The sequence below is a fragment of the Ostrea edulis genome, chromosome 9 (genome assembly GCF_947568905.1).
Source record: "Ostrea edulis chromosome 9, xbOstEdul1.1, whole genome shotgun sequence".
Lineage (NCBI taxonomy): Eukaryota > Metazoa > Mollusca > Bivalvia > Ostreida > Ostreidae > Ostrea > Ostrea edulis.
In genome coordinates this window covers 45,427,413-45,445,220 of record NC_079172.1, presented here as the reverse complement: position 1 = coordinate 45,445,220, position 17,808 = coordinate 45,427,413, and the positions used below count along the sequence as shown (strand labels likewise).

At 35.4% G+C, this 17,808-nt stretch overlaps 1 protein-coding gene across 1 annotated transcript; it reads left to right on the top strand.

Moving 5' to 3' along the window:
* Positions 1–127: 127 nt before the first annotated feature.
* Positions 128–5,872, top strand: LOC125658195 (uncharacterized). The gene is made up of 7 exons (XM_048889363.2): positions 128–408; positions 799–986; positions 1,717–1,825; positions 2,858–3,137; positions 4,566–4,708; positions 5,345–5,444; positions 5,540–5,872. Exons 1-7 carry the CDS (start codon positions 220–222, stop codon positions 5,722–5,724), a joined length of 1,194 nt encoding a protein of 397 aa, XP_048745320.1. The 5' UTR covers positions 128–219; the 3' UTR covers positions 5,725–5,872.
* The last annotated feature ends 11,936 nt before the right edge of the window (positions 5,873–17,808 follow it).

Here is a 17,808-nt window from a genome sequence, read left to right as displayed (position 1 = left end):
ATCTAACCAACCATGAAAAAAAAAAACCACCTAGGAGTTACATACGATTCCTGGGTACAATTGCACGTGGTATCATAAAACGGGGAAGTATTATATTTAGCATTGGAATATACGTATCACGCTACCCGGAAATATTCCGTATGTAATCGAAGGAATTTCACGGCATGGGATTTTGAGCGAATGATATATCTATAAAGCAGCAGTGTTTGATTATCAACAATGATGGGGGAATGTTCCTGGACATGCAACATAACAGAGGACTTTGTATTGGACAGAGTTTTAACGTCTGTAACTCCTGCAGAAGTTCTTGAAGGAGATGACGACAAGGAGGAGGAGTCTGTACATGCTGATGACATTGATGGATTGTCTTGCATACCCTTTCCTAAGAACAGGGATTCATCGACTTCTGTATGTATCATTTCAAATCTAATTCATTTTCGTATTCAGAGGCTAATTAATTTTCTTCTTAATCAGCAGCTCATTGCATATACCTTTCTGATCTATCTATCTGAATATCGAATAATTTCAAAGGAAATCTCGTTTCTTATTATATCATTTAGGATCTATTAATTATCTAATCACGTCTAAAAGATCATAAAATGTCATATAATTTAATTAAACTTGTAGTTTTGACTCCCATTACCTGTGCAGCTCTTAGTGCGAATAATTCATTACACACGGATCTTGCATATTTCATCTGTTCTACAGAAATATGACCGAATGAAAAAGAATACATTTAGTTCATATTTTCTAATATTTATTATTTCAATCTACTGAAGAATATTTCATTTTTTCAAGACATCGAGTAATTCAAGTAGTGACTCTGACGATTTCATATCTACAAAAAATCGAAGAGCTAGAAATTTTCAGAGTCTTTGGAGCAGAGACACCATGTTCAGCCTTCAATCTGCAAAACATCCTAGAAACCATGATGATGTGTATCACGTGGTCACACAAGTTTATAGTGCAGCTCAAAACGAAATAAGGTACCAAAATTAGTTTGAAAATAGATCATTTGTCTCTAACAGTTAAAATGAATAACACGTAGGGTATTGCACAGCTATTACTATATCTGTATAGTGTGCTTCTCAAGGCTAAATCATCTAATTTACCTCATATATTATGTCAATAACTGTTTTATCATATGATTGAATAAATAAACGTCGAAAACGGCTACTAAATAGTACGAGAAGACACCATTGAGCATCTTTCTTTACAGTCAGAGTGCAAGACTTCGTCAAAGGTAGTTAGATACGCGAGTAAAAATAAGCGATCCTATCAGATTAGAAATTCATGATTCATTTCTGGCTCGATGTTGGAAAAATTAAAGGTTACATTTACCTCAAAGGGACATGGAATTTAACATAAGAAAAGTTTTCTCTCTCTCTATTTTTTTCCTCTCCAGCCAACACGAATGCTCTGAAAAATTCAGCCATATAATGTTCATATCGATTTTTAGTAGCTTATATGGTAAACAAAAGTTTAAAATGAAAAGAAAAAGCGTCGCTCTAATCAACATTACGACGAGTAATATAACAAATAACAGTTAATGAGATAAATTAAAGAAATGGTAACCTATTTCCTATTTACAACATTGTAAAAATAAAGTTGTTCTTTGAAATTTAGTTTTTCGTAATAGTTGTATTAGATAAGAATTGCGGTATTTTAAAAGTTATATCGCATCATGGCATGACAACATAATAACTTTCGATGTAGGGTAAATGACAGAATCATTGAAATCAATGAGAAAGATGTACGACGAAAAAGTATGCAAGAGATCGACATAATCTGGAAAGGACTCGCCAAAGCATCCAAAATAAAACTGGTAAGTGTAAGAAAATTTACAAAAACGGATAATGGCCAGATCGTCAATCGTGTTTTATCTGGGGCGGATCGAGAATCAGAGTTGATGATCTGCAGAAATATCTGATGGATTGATGTGGGAACTCCTGTTGGTCCAGGGTGAAATCCTATTGGGGGTCCAAAGGGCCTGAACCGCCATAAGATTTTAGAATTTATCATGGTTTCAATTGCAAAAACTGATGCCTATGCTATAATATATCTTGTGGTTAAAGGGAATATCGCTAAATCCAATCCAAGTCCCCTCTACCCTATAGAGCTTATCACGTGGCTAAACACGATTCATGCACTTTGTTCACGTTTTAGTCCTTTATTATACTGTTCCTTTTCACCATTGTAATAATATGCATTTTTATTTAATATATACCTGCATGTATCAATAATCTGCGTTTTGATACTTCAAAATTCACACAGTGTGATTCCATTTTCCGGATCATCACACTGTGATTTTCTAATTCGTATTCTCTGAAACTGATGACGTCACATTGGATCAACTTTGGTTGGTTTTTTTTTTGTTTTTTGTTTTTGTAATTTTAAATTTTTGTTATTGTTGTTGAAAATATAGACCTAGTCACAAACAAAACTGCGCACACAAAGACTTATTTCACTGTATGTTTGATAATATAGAATACATTTATTATCTTATAAACGTGGATTTAAAAATATATAAGGAGGTATATAATGTATTTATCATTACTACAATAAGTTGATCCGCAGAGTTGGATCACTTCTCGTTGGCAGGAGCGAATCATGTGATCCGATGATCCGTGCCTGTCAACTCGATGTGATCCGACTCATCTGATCAAGTTACTGTAATCATGATATACATGTATTAAAGAATACCCATATGATACACGTAGTATGAAAGCACTAAGATATATCGGTTCTTATATTTTAATACACACAACCAAACCATAATTAAGAAAGGAGTCAACGGTAAGCTGTTTGTTTATTGTCTATCAATATCAAAATATCAATGCGGTAATTTTTGTTTTAGAAAGTATGGCGGTGGAAATGTGACGGAGTTGGCCATATTGTTCGGGAATTAAAGATAGTTTTTCATCGCGTACGTCCCGATTGCCCCATCCGGGAAATATCAAGGCTTGCACTTAGCGATAAAATTCCAAGAGCAGTCAAAAACTTTGTATGGACAAGTGATGATTTCATTCCATATCATATTCGTATTGCCAGTGAATCGGGAATTTATTTCTTTGCCAACAGTGAAAACATGACTTTATATGGCGAGTCAATGAAAGAGAAAGCTGGGAATAACCAATGTAATTATACTTTTACATTAAATATCAACTGTTACTAGAAGCAGTGTAGATAGACTAGTAATTTTGTTAATTTTGTTTCTTAAAAAAAAAACGAACAGGATTGGTTTATCGTAGGAAACAAGTTTTGAGAAAATTTACAATCTGCTAAAGGAAAACTTGTACTATGTCACTAGTTTGGTACATATATGTCAGGTTATACAATGTAAATGGTAATGAAACCATTCATGATTTGATCTGTAATACTTTCAAATTTTCGTATTGAAGCGCGAATATACATAGGCCTACATGTACACCTGCTTGATCATATCCTCATTGTTTTTGTTTGTTTTGTTTATACTAAAATAAACCCTCAAAATTGTTACGAAAACTGTACTGTAGTGTCGGTATAATGGCCATCATACCCTAAAAGAATATACACAGACTATTTACGAAATATGAGACGATCCCAAACGGGGTATATATTATAAATGATATGAAATATATTGTAGATTTACATATGAATCATTTTAATACTATGTGGTATATCTACCAAGTGTTATATTACGCTGATATTGTGGAACTTGTCATCCCGTCTGTATCGTTTATAGCGAGCGATGCAACGAACTCGCTCCATTGATTACGCATTTGAGTCACTTGGCTTGCTCCTCATCAGTTGAAAAATGATGAGTATAACCTGTCATGCATCTGCAGAAATGTCGCCGTCACTGCGGTATACTTCATGGACAGTCCCGTATGAAAAACAAATAAACAGTTTGGAAAGTACCACAGACGTTATTAAAGCTTTCTCATACCTTCGTATGTTTTGTTCTTGATTGGTTTCAACGAAAGAGAAAGCAAACATTGCAGCTAATATGAGGTCACAAAGCACATATTTATTCAATTCATAATTTTCTCACAGTTAATTGGGAGATAAATTTTGATGATCTATCGGATAGAGCCATTAGTAATAAACTTTTTATAGACATTTCAAGCCTGATTTATTCTTTTGCCAAATTTATAGACTTTGGAAATCCACAGTTTCGCAAGGGTGCAGAACCCCCGAAAAAACACAAAAAACACCCCAAAAAGATGCATAAGAAAAGCACACTTACCAAATAAAACCCTGCAAACACACAGATACAAATACCCCAATTCCAGAAAACAAGCACATAACAATAGTAAAAAAAAAAACATACACCCACAAAATACAAAACAAAACAAAAAAAAACCAAAAAAAAAAAAAATAAAAAAATAAAAAACCAACAAAAAAAAAAAAAAAAACCAAACAAAAAAAAAACAAACAAAAAAACCCCAAACAAACAAATAAAAAACAAACAATTTTTTTTAAAATTAGATAATTTTTGATAAAAGACTAATGCTCAACTAGAAAATAATGAATTGTAGACGATATTTTCCCAGAAACTTTAGCCATCAACTATTGTATTTCAGTTCGTTTCCTAGTGCGATTCTTCAGCTGCATTATAGAGGATGACGTACACGGGTGCAATGCTAGGGTGGGTTTTGTGGTCCAGTATGGGAAAGATTTTGATGTGTCATCAGTCTTACCTGAGTCAACGTCCGTTCTGTTGAAGGTGAGTTTTGAATGCAAGAAAACAATTTGGGAAAATATTGCCATTAATGGGCGTGATTTATTGGGAAAATTAAATTTTTATCTATTTATAGATATAAGTAATAATGTTTTGAGAAAGTTTATAATAACATGAAAATAGAAATCTTATAACACACAATCCAAGATTACTAGTGTTATTTCATAAAAAGCAAGCATATTGTAATCTATCTAAATAATAAAATGCTTTAAGCGGGTTATGTAATTTTTTCTGCAATGATTATTACCTTCATCACCCGATGGAACAACAAAGAAAGACATGTTATTGTTTGTATCTATATTTTTATGTATTGTTTTAGAATATAAACTAGATTTAAGTATCAAAATACCATATGGCTGACCCATTCGTTACGTTAAACGGAACAGCCAATGCACTCGTTGACCTTGATGATTCTCCATATTTGGTAATGATTACACAGGCAGGTGGTACTGAAATCGGATCGAACTAGTTCGCAACAAACAGGCATTCATTGTCGCAGATGAAATCAGTGCCAATTTCAAGAGAGATATAAGAGAAAAGATTCAATGAATGAAAATATATAAAATAAATCAATAAAAGGGTTGAATTGGCATGTAAATCAAGGCATATTCTTTTATACAGCGCCACGTTCCCTATGACACAAAGAAATTAGACGAACGTTTCATCCTTAAACTACAGATTCCCAAAGAAGAGGACTTCTTCGAATCTCTTTCCTATAAAAGTAAGAATACAACCGAAATACACATGTGCAACGTAAACAGATGTGAAATACAGATTATTTGACTTCGTGATGGACCTTTTATCTATTATTTGTAGATATGTTTATGAAATACGACAATGAATCAAAGGAAATCAGAATGCAACAAATGGATGGTCCTGGACCGAGTTACCTGTATGAGATGTTTGAGACACGGGGACCAAAATCTACGGCCAAGTTCGATATACCCACCGTATCGGAAATAGCCGGCAACTTATTTGTGTTGGAACAAATCAAAGAATAAACAATGAACAATCATTTTGTTTGGTCAAACAACATGTTTATCAAATCTGAAGATGAGAGGGGGAAAAGCTTTAATTTTAGTATTACGAGAAAAGAGATTATACAGTGTGTTATGGGTTAGAATATTCTTAAATAAATTCAGCAGAAATCAATCACAAAGGTATTCAAAGATTTTAACACTATTTGCAAAGAAAAATATATCAATAACAAATGACTAACTTCCAACAGATACACAGTATCAGTGTCCAATAGATACACAGTATCAGTGTCCAATAGATACACAGTATCAGTGTCTAATAGATATACAGTATCAGTGTCCAATAGATACACAGTACCAGTGTCCAATAGATACACAATATCAGTGTCCAATAGATACACAGTATCAATGTCCAATAGATACAAAGTATCAGTGTCCAATAGATACACAGTATCAGTGTCCAATAGATACACAGTATCAGTGTCCAATAGATACACAGTACCAGTGTCGAATAGATACACAGTATCAATGTCCAATAGATACACAGTATGAGTGTCCAATAGATACACAGTATGAGTGTCCAATAGATACACAGTATGAGTGTCCAATAGATACACAGTATCAGTGTCCAATAGATATACAGTATCAGTGTCCAATAGATACACAGTATCAGTGTCCAATAGATACACAGTATCAGTGCCCAATAAATGCACAGTATCAGTGTCCAATAGATACACAGTATCAGTGTCCAATAGATATACAGTATCAGTGTCCAATAGATACACAGTATCAGTGTCCAATAGATATACAGTATCAGTGTCCAATAGATAAACAGTATCAGTGTCCAATAGATACACAGTATCAGTGTCCAATGTTGGTTTAATGCCGAGGTGAATTCCAACACGAGAATGTAAACTGTAAAGCGAAAATAATGAACAGTGAACAATCTCTTAACTCCTTTAAGGAAAACAAAACAGAGACTTGCGCAAACACGGTCCCCTGGATATACCAGAGGTGTGATCAGGTGTCTAGGAGGAGTAAGCATCCCATATCGACCGGTAACACCCGCCGTGAGCCCTATATCTTGATCAGGTAAACGTAGTTATCCGTAGTTACAATTAGTGTGCCAAGAACGGCCTAACAATCACTATGGAACAAGTCAGCCAGCATTCGGTAGAATGATTGGTTGTATTTTCAAACTAGATTACTGTAACGACCATAGCATTTGCGAAATGCTGACTTTAAAACGACACTGTTGAAACCCCTGTACCATCAACTTGTTTGTCAGTAGCCTGCCTGTCACAAATCCAAAATCAGTCCAAAATCCTCAGATCTTATTTAATGCTTCCAAGTGATTAATCCAATGCTTTTAAAATATTACAGTGTACATGTATTTATACAAAAATGAAGTCTGCTGACCTTTCGTTTGTAGAAAGTACATTGTTAGGCAAAGCAAGTGTTAAGCAATCTTTATATTGAAGTGACATTGTTCAAAAATAGAATGACTCGCATCTTGTCTTGGTCAATGGTTTCAATTAAACACAAATGTTTTACAAAATAAATGTCACTGGGAGAAATGAGTTCTAGTGTTTGCATTATACTGTGTCACTTGAAGAAAATAGCTCTGGTGTCAATCTGATTAAAACCAGATTCTGAGATCCGCTCACTTAGATCGCTACGCTAGGATCTGACGTAACCCCATAGGGGGTCATGTCCGCATGACCTTTCGTTTGGAATATTCATGAGAACTATCAGCCAGTCAGATTGCGCCATACAGACAATGATGGCTATTTAGGCGGTTCCTAACAATTCGTAAACAAATTGCTGTAATCTCTCTCCCAAGAAGTTTATTCCACACTGTAAATTTGTATATTCTCGCATAATGAATTTTAAACTTTCGCAATAATGCCTAATCTATTCCGTTCATTCAAACAACAAAACGTACAATATGAAATATACCCAAATTAAATTAATTGTGAATTCAGATTTATGTATGAATAGGGACGGGTACGAATTGAATAGTTTTCAAGATGGTTTACTTAAATAACGCGAGGAATATAACGCCAGTCGACGTAAACGGTGCATTGTGACGTCGCATCTAGCTGCGATATGTTTTCTTTCAAACCAAACAATTGTAACCACTTTCCTTTAATTGTGAACTCCATCGGGATTTTTTAGCGTTTGAATGAAAGAAAACCCGCAGAGAAAACAGACGTTGTTTAAATCGCATGTTTTGAAAGGTGTGCAGTCGTTTGTCAAACGCGCAGCCATTTTTTTTTTTTTTTGCATCTCTAACGTAAATAATGACGCAAAGGTTCATGGGAGAAAAATTATCGTTGTAATAAATCGACAGGGTCAATTTGATTGGCTTAACGAAAGGTCATGCGGACGTGACCCTATATGGGGGTTACGTCAGATCCTAGTGTAGCGATTTAAGTGAGCGGATCTCAGGATCTGGTTTCAATCAGATTGCTCTAGTGTTTGTATTATACTGTGTCACTAGAAGAAAATAGCTCTAGTGTTTGCATTATTCTAGTGTTACTATTATACAGTTTCACTAGATGGAAAGAGCTCTTATGTTCTAATTCGTTCCACTCAAACGAACATAAATTATTTACAACATAACAACACACATGTTAAAAGAAAGAATCGCTTACATATATGCTCGCATTTATTAAAATAAATATATTAGTTTTCATTTCAACTTCATCTGTAATAATAATAATAAAAAATACATATTAGTGGAAGCACATGATACATTCATAACTAAAACAATATCGTAACTTTGTGCAAACTGTGGGTGGAAGGGGGGTGTAAATGCGGCAAAGAAAAGCTTTCGAATGAGGAAAATCGTGCTTTGCTTGAATACCTGTTTTACAGGTTGAATGATAAAAATAGTAACCAATGGTAGTGGCTTGAAGTCATAACATAGAACACATGTTCTAGAACATATGATCAATTAATTTATGTTCTAATTCGTTCCACTCAAACGAACATAAATTATTTACAATATAACAACACACATGTTAAGAGAAAGAAGCGCTTATATGCTTGCACTTCGACAATAAAGAAAGAACTGCAGGGGGAAAAGGAGAGAAGAATTTACATATAGATGAATTAAATGCCTAAATTTTTCGAAACCGAAAGTTTTTCAACTAATTTTTCTTGAATGTAGCCGTCTTTGGCCTTTTAGACTTCCACCTACCATGTTTTTTGAAAAGTATATCCGTAATTCCGTGACTCGCAGCAGCTGTTGCACCGCCTGATCTTAAACTGTGTAGACCAAATTTTTTACAATCTAAGCCTAAAGATTTTAATGCACTAAGCAAAATTTCTCTTGCTCGAGTATAAGATAGTGGTTTATTTACACTTGTAAGAATGAACGATTTTGACTTCTTGCAAAAAAGTATAGATCTAAAGATAAATTCACTCGAGGAAGGCAACATATTTGCCTTATGTAAATATCTTTCTAACATAGTCACTGGACATGTGTTATGTGGTGTTCTGGAAATGACCACTGTACTACCTTCTTTGTATATATCTGTCTTACTTCTTTCTATAAACAAGGAAACATGAGATTCAAAAATACATATATTGGATCTTTTCAAGTTTATCAGTTCTGAAAAACGCAGAAAACCAGCGTAAGCTAACAAACACATGCAGCATAAGCGCAGATCCTGTAGAGAATCCGTTTCTTTTCCGAATTTTCCAACCAATTTTGATAGCACTTCCGGTGAAATCGGTTCCTTTTTTTCACAGTCTGGCTTGGTGACCTGATTGCAACCTCTTTAACCGATCTGACTAGAGTTGAATCACATGGATTTTTAAATCCTCCTAAAGAATGAGCCCAATTTATAGAGTAAATTGCTTCTTGAATTTTAGCTGTAGAGTTAAATTTTTCTGATAAATAAATCAAATAGGTTGCAATAGTGGATTCTGTAGCTGGTAATGGAATGACCCGAAGTTTAATAGAAGAGCACCACTTACAGAATGAAATGAAGGCGTACTTATATTTTTTACGTGTATTTTCCGCTTTGGCTTTCAAACAACACTCTGGAATTGCGTTTTTCAGAGCTGAAATGCTAGGATCTTCATTTGCCGAATTAGTGAAGATTTCCCGCCATCTACCAATAGAGAAGATGTCTGAAAAACGTAAACAATGCATATCAATTAATATCATGTAAAATCTGCAAGAGGTATGCAATGTCAAACGCAGTTATTATGTGCTTTTATTAATTCATGGACAAATTATGGATGTTGCCCATTTCCTATATTTCACGGTTCAACAGAATGCCATATGCATGGGACTCATGAATTTTAAATTCACTCTCTAAATCAAGTTATTGAATAGGATTTAAAACATTTCAATATCATTATATGTAAGTGTCCACTGGCTGCATCATGCTATGTACCGGTACCAGGAATTCAACATTTTTACTGTCTGCATCATGCTATGCAACAGGAACAATTTTAACTGGCTGCATCATGCTATGCTCCAGGAATTCAACATTTCACTGGCTATATCATGCTATGCACCAGAAATTCAGCTTTGACTATATCTCGCTTTGCACCAAAATTTCAAGATTTTCACTGGCTACATCATGCTATGCACCTGAAATGCAAATTTTACTGGCTGCATCTTGCTATGCAGCAAAATTTCAACATCTCCACTGCCTACATCATGCTATGCACCAGGAATTCAACGTTTTCACTGGCTGCATCTTGCTATACACCAGGAATAGGACATTTTCACTGGTTGCATCACGTTATGCACCAACATTTCAACATTTCCACTGGCTGAATCATGCTATTCACCAGGAATTCAATATCAAAACATATAAAGTTCCATTGGCTGTATTATATTATGCCCCAGGAGTAAATTTAATAACAAAAAATTCAACTCATTCAAAACGAGTTCATTTCCTTCGGAGTTCAAAACACAATCCCATGACAACCTTGACATAATCTTAGTATAACAATAGCGTGTCATGATGCTACATACATTTCAAAAGCTGGGGATAGTGAAATAATTTTCCCCGTAACCTTTGCAAGTTGCCTCGCTGTGACTTTAGGCATAGTCTTTAAAACACACTCTAAGGAGGTCTTAAATCACCAATGCGTTTGTGACGGATAGACAATCATTCAAAATTCCAATTAAGTCCAAGGCATTCTATAGTCTGGATAGGTTGAAAAACAGATTTTTCAAAATTAATCTGAAACCCAGCCTTCTTCAAAGTATTTTGAATGAATTTTGACACATTTTCACATTGATATTTGGAATCTGACATGGCTAGACCGTCGTCTGAATACAAAACAATGTCTATGGAATTTTCCCGGAAGTATTTGACAATTGGGCGCAGGCATTTTGTAAAGATAAACGGTGCTGTAGTAAGACCAAAAGGTAACACTGAAACAATAAAATTTTCTAGCTATGAGAACCCAAAATCTGTTTGAGACTTTGGCGAAACATCGATATGGTGATATTCTGAACGCAAATCAAATTTAACACAAAAACAATCTTTCTGAAATATTCTAAAGCTACTTTCCAGTCTCCAAATTTAACATGTTGTATCTAAAATACTCAAATCCAATATTAAGCGTTTTTTATTTTTGTTTTCTGCCAGGTTTAAAGGACTAACAAAGAAAGGCTGGAAAGGAACTTTGACAATACATTCAGACAAACGTACATGTAGCTCCTGAACAGAAGTGGAGACAAAATAATGATTACTCAATGCAGACTTGTTCTTAGACATACACATTGAGGGTGGATTGAATAGAAAAGGAATATCATAACCCGATCTTATAATTCTAAGATAGAACCATACGTATTGATACTATCCCAAACGATATATGTCGATACAAACTTTTCTTTATGCCTTCTGTAGACAAACAACACTTTCTTTATTGATTACATCAAACTATTCAATGTGTTGAAGAATAGCATTATCACCGCAATCACAAGTAATATCAAACTACTTATCTTCCACTTCATTTTTGTTGTTGCATTGATGGGAGGTCGTTGTTGCCGGCTGGGCATTTATTTTTCCAGTGGCCGTATTTAAAACACCTGAAACACATGTCGGTTGGTTGTGGGGTACTCTGTTTCCGACGAAAAAAGAATTGTGGGTAGGGGAGAAAAGGCTGAGAAGCACCAGTAGAAGCAGGGGTTTGCATGGCCAGTTGGGCGGCGGATCCAGCTACGGCGGACACAATTTCTGTTCTAGGATACGCTCTGATTCGGATATGACCTGTTCTTGGACCGATACTGCTTAACAAATTTGAGGGCACGGTTTTCAGCGCTTCTAATCTTCCTTTTCATCGTCCGAATTGTCGGCTATGTCGCTTGCTTTGTATTCATTCACGGTTTTCCAGCCTGCTGGGGACGAGTCGGCGATCCTTATGTGTTTGTTCCTCGTATCGATGTCTAGGTAGATTTCGTTGATTATAGAAATGGATTGATGGACACTCTTAGAATGGCTATTTTCTCTAGTTTTCTTACTTTATCTTTCAGGTCTTCCTTGAATTCGTACTGAATCATGTTTCCTTCATTTTTGAGCTTACTACTCACATTATCTTTTACCTTGTTTTGAATCAATTCAGAGTTCTGTGACTGTTCCGTTTGCAATTTTACTATACGTGTGGTTTTTTATGATTGTTGTAAATAAACTAACCACGTCTGTCAAATCTGGTGAAAATTCGCTTTGTTCAGTTTCTTTTCTGATTTCCAAATCACCGGAATTATCATGTCGAGACATCTGAAGTGTAAATGCGGCAAAGAAAAACCTTCCAATGAGGAAGATCTTGCTTTGCTTGAATACCTGTTTTACAGGTTGAATAATAAAGATAGTAACCAGTGGTAGTGCCTTTAATTTAAATCATAACATACATGTAGAACACGTGTTCTAGAACATATGATAAATTAATTAGTGTTTGAATAGTACAGTAGCACTAAGTGAAAAGAGCTCTTGTGTTTTTATTATAGTTTCACTAGATGAAAAGAGCTCCAGTGTTGGCTTAGTACAGTGTCACTAGAAAAAAAGAGCTCTAGTGTTTCTATTATACAGTGTCACTAGGAGAAGAGCGCTACAGCGTTTGCATTATCAGTTTCACTAAGAGAAATGAGATCCAGTGTTTGCATTATTCAATAAGACAGAAGTTCATCTCTAATATGAATTATGTCGACGATTATGTCAGACGATGGGCTAAATATGAAAAAGAACTTGATACATTGTCAGAATGAATTAAAATTATCAGAGGAATATCAACAACCCGAATTAGACATATTAAAACAAAAGTATGTACCACTTATCCTTTTGTGATTAGCAAACCAGAAGTGATAAAACAATTAGATAAGTTACATGAGGAATATGTTTTGGTTCCAGCGGACAAAGCTTTCCAAATATTGTCTTTGCTTGTAAGGCTCATTATTACAACTGTATTTCAAACGAACGTGGCTTTAATTCCACTTTTTGTAATCATACTTATACTCCAACCGCCCTTTCGAAAAACGAAATTCTTCAAAACCATGCTTCAGTTTTAGACACATTTAATATCTCAGTCAAGGGGTCGGATGAATATGAGTTACCGTACCTATACTGGGTTCCTAAACTTCATAAACACCCTTTTAAACAAAGATACATTGCTGCGTCCAGTAAATGTTCTACCAAGCCCCTATCTTTGCTCCTCACGAAAATATTTACAGCTGTGAAGGAGAAACTTCAATCGTACTGTGCGACTACATGTGCCAGAAGTGGTGTAAATCAAAAACGGATTCTAAAAAAAAAAAATTAAAGAACTTTTAGTAAACTTGAAATCGCAAAACTTTTCTCAAATCAACAACATAAAAACGTATGGCTTTTCAACACTTTACACTACAATTCCTCATGATGAATTAAAGTCTAGTCTTTTTGACATCAGACACTTGCCTCATCAACAAAAATGAAAAACGCAAATATTCCTATCTAGTGATCAGTCATCCAAACATTTACTTTCTTAAACGTCATTCTGATTCCACGCACAAGTACTCTGAAGTTGAAATTTAAAAAAAAAATATGCTGGAGTTTCTCATTGGCATGGTCTTTGGTGATCAGGTCTTCCAACAAACTACTGGAATCCCCATGGACACGAATTGTGCTCATTTGCTAGCTGACCTGTTTTTATATGTTCCCATGAGGCAGAATTTATTTAAAAACTTCTACACGGGAAGAAAAAATATTTTGCTGTGGCCTTCAAATTCAACATTTATATATATCGACGACATATTCTCTATTATCAAAAATAATTTTCATTCATATCTCGATTCGAAATAAAAGACACCACAGAGTCGTCCACTCCTGCTTCATACTTATATATTTTATTGAAAGTAGTTATTAACGGCAAACTAACAACTCAACTTTTTGACAATCGGGATGATTTCAGCTTCTCCATCGTCAACTCCCATATATATGTAGCAATATTCCATTTCCACCTACATATGGTGTTTATATATCTCAAATGATTCGATACGCAAGAGCTTGTACTGCGTATGGTCAGTCAATCAAAGCGAAGCGGATTATAAAAAAGCGTAAACTGACCCAAACCAAATTATACTCGTATAACTTGCCCCCAGAATTAAAGTCATTCCTTATAATTTAATACAAGAGACAAATATGCTAACCTTCGTTTATCAAAATGTACGTAAAGTAGGAAAAATAGAAATCAACTGAGCCGCGCAATGATTCACTTAGCAACAACGACGAAACGCGACGTCTAGCTGTGAAGGTCGCCATATTTAATCTTAGTTCTATGGAGCCTAGCCAGTTTATGATTTATCAAAATATTGTATCGAAAGTGAAGTTTGTCATGATAGAAAATATGTACATGTATAGACTAGCTATGCATGCAATGCGTATTTCGCTGTCCTTTAGAGATAGAGACAGCATAGAGAGTATGGATGATCTATGGCGATTCCACCATGAAATTGCCAGCAGTCTTCAGGAAAGGTAAGCCTGAATGTGATTTTACATTATTTCTAGGAATCGATTTCTTGCTATTGTAAAATTCTGATTCACGAATTCTAAAAATACATAATTGTGATAAACGTTTGATAGATTTCCTATCACCAAACCTTTAACGGAGATCAAAGTCTGGCTGAGCAAAGTTCTACCTACCTACATAACTACAGACACCACCCCCGCCATTACTGTCATTCTCAAAGTGTCCACTGACTACGTCAAGTCGGCCATGTTCCACTTCAAGGAAGTAGAGAACCACATGAGCACCGGAAATACAGCTGACATCACAAACTTCATGTCTATATATCTTGGTGTTTTTTTGTCGGTTTAGAAAAATTGTATAGGGAAATTTCTAATCATGGAACCAGTGACAGGAAATATAAACTTTATAAACTTCAAAGAACAATTTGTCCTTATAATCCTTGTTCCTTTGATGGAAAGTGTAATCAATTTCTTAAACTCCTTTTAAGGAATACAAAATAGTGAGTTGGGCAAACATGCTTTGTAGAACGGCGTGCATGCTTCAATATTTCTGGAATCAACTGACCTTTATATCTCATTACACGTATATCTCATAGTACTCATTTATTTTATGAATTTGATTGCAGCACCACATCAACTCCAGTATCTGCAATCTGTATTTGAATTCCTTAACACTAAGGATACCAGCACCGTCATGAAAATAGAAGAGTTGGGAAATCCCCGGCAATCTTACAGATGCACAAAATTCAACGGAAGGTGTGATTGCGACGACTTCAGGAATATCGACAAGTGATGAAATACAATCTGTGAAATCGCCTGAACATTTTCTAATGCTTTCAAACTTCATAAGTTTTGAAAAATAAAATATCCAAAATGATAAACGTGTTATTACTTAGAAAAGACGCATGAAATATTCTTTGTTAGTTAATGACTTGCCAAGTAGCCTTTGCTTGTTTCTTGATAAAGGCAGTGAAAATAGGACAGTGACGTGAATTGAAAAGTCATTTATTTTGAAAATGACGAAGTTATATAACAGAATAAACTAGTGGGGGGTCAGAATGAGTCTAAAGCAAATAAAACAAAAATACAAGAACATATGTATCGCATAGGTATGATTATGCAATCTGACCCCCTACAACACATAATGAAATATCGAAATAGAGCTGCCTGCAATCAAATTAGGTGGGTTTTACAAATAAAACGGGCCACAATCCAATTGCAAATTGGATCCGCCCACCCAAAGGCAACTGGCAAGGCTGATGAACAAAATTATCAACAAAGCAGAAATAAACTCTACAAATACTATCTACATGTATATAATCCATATAAAAAGAAGTGACCGAGAATTACTCAAACCTCTGGGCATATGTATACATGTAATTGCACCAAAAAGTATTTATGCTGAAAAATTGGACAGCAGACATCTCTATGACACTCATGCATATATTATATAGATTTTCATACACTGTGGATTGGAATGATTGCATACATAAAGAAGTGGTTTGAAACACCATCAACCCAAAAATGATAGGTACAATAATATACCACCAATCGATAACTTGCAACAGAGTCAAAGAAAAAATTTGGTTGCAGCGCATGAATTTGTGTCGATATCCAAAAATATATACTAACGGGAAAAAAAGAGAAACTGCATTATAAAATTTAGTATACTTTTTCTATATTGTTTATATTTATAAAATCTAAACAATCGATAGAGGTGATGTTTTTGAACAATATCGGATAGTACCCGACTCAGATGCACGGACGTTTTCATGGTTAGTGTTCCGATGAACTCCAAAGTATCTTGCTACAATATTTTGTGCCATTCCAGCTTGAAGCATCCCAACAGCACGATTACATTGGTTTTCGCCGAGTTGTAGCATGACAAGGGTAAATTTTGTCAAAACTAAAGTGCTTTCCTTAACGAATAGTGTCCAAACAAACCTTTTACATTTCTTACTACAAACAGTTTTGGCCTGTAAAATTCGTGCGTACGAACACTTCAATAAACATGTGTTCACACCATCCATTCATTATGGAGACTTTTCCAACAATCTGGTAACACTCGGGATCGACCACGTTCTGGGCGTCCTCGTGTGACGTCGCGTCGACAGGACAACCACATTAGACTTGTGTACATGAGGAATCGTTTCCAGACAGCAAGTTTGACTGCTCGTAGCATTCCTGGACTTCGACTGACCAGTCTAAGAACTGTGCGTAATCGTCTGCACGAGCACAACATCAGACCAAGACGTGCAGCGATGCGCACAATACTGCTTCAATGTCATCGTTTCGCTAGACTAGCCTGGTGCAGACGACATCTGCTATTCAGAATACAAGATTGGGTCAATATTCTGTTCACTGATGAATCCAGATTCCATTTGGATCGCAGTGATGGCCATTGTAGAGTGTATCGTCGCGGTGGGGAGAGGTACCAGGACGCTTGTGTTGTACAACGTCGACAATTCGGTGGAGGTAGCGTTATGGTGTGGGGTGGAATAACAGCAAGTGGAAGGACCCCTCTACAAATTGTCAATGAAAATCTCACCGGCGTACGCTATCGAGACGAATAATTCAGTGTCATGTGATACTTTTCATACAGAGACAGCAAAATCACATAACTCTCCAGCAAGACAACGCAAGGTCACATGTTGCACGTGTAGTCAGGGACCTTTTTTCAACAGAATGTAGATGTCTTGCCATGGCCAGCTGTTTCACCCGATTTATCGCCGATCGAGAACGTCTAGGATGAAATGGAACGACGTCTACACCGTTTACCAAATCAGCCAGTGACATTGGTTGATTTAGGCCAGGTTTTAACCAACATCTGGAACAACATCCTTCAAGCATTTCCGAACACTTTAGTGGCATCAATGAGGCGCCGTTTTCAAGCATGCGTGAATGCAAATGGTGGTCAACTTTGTTAATTCAAATTCGAATACCAATGTCTTTCGGGTGTGCTGAAATTGACGTCATTATTTAGAGCTTTATATATATATATATATATATATATATATATATATATATATATATATATATCCAAATTGTATTTTTAAAAAATCACAAAATCACAGTGTCCGGTATAAGATATTAAAAGAAATAGAATAAACAGTACACAAAGTTAAAATTTTAA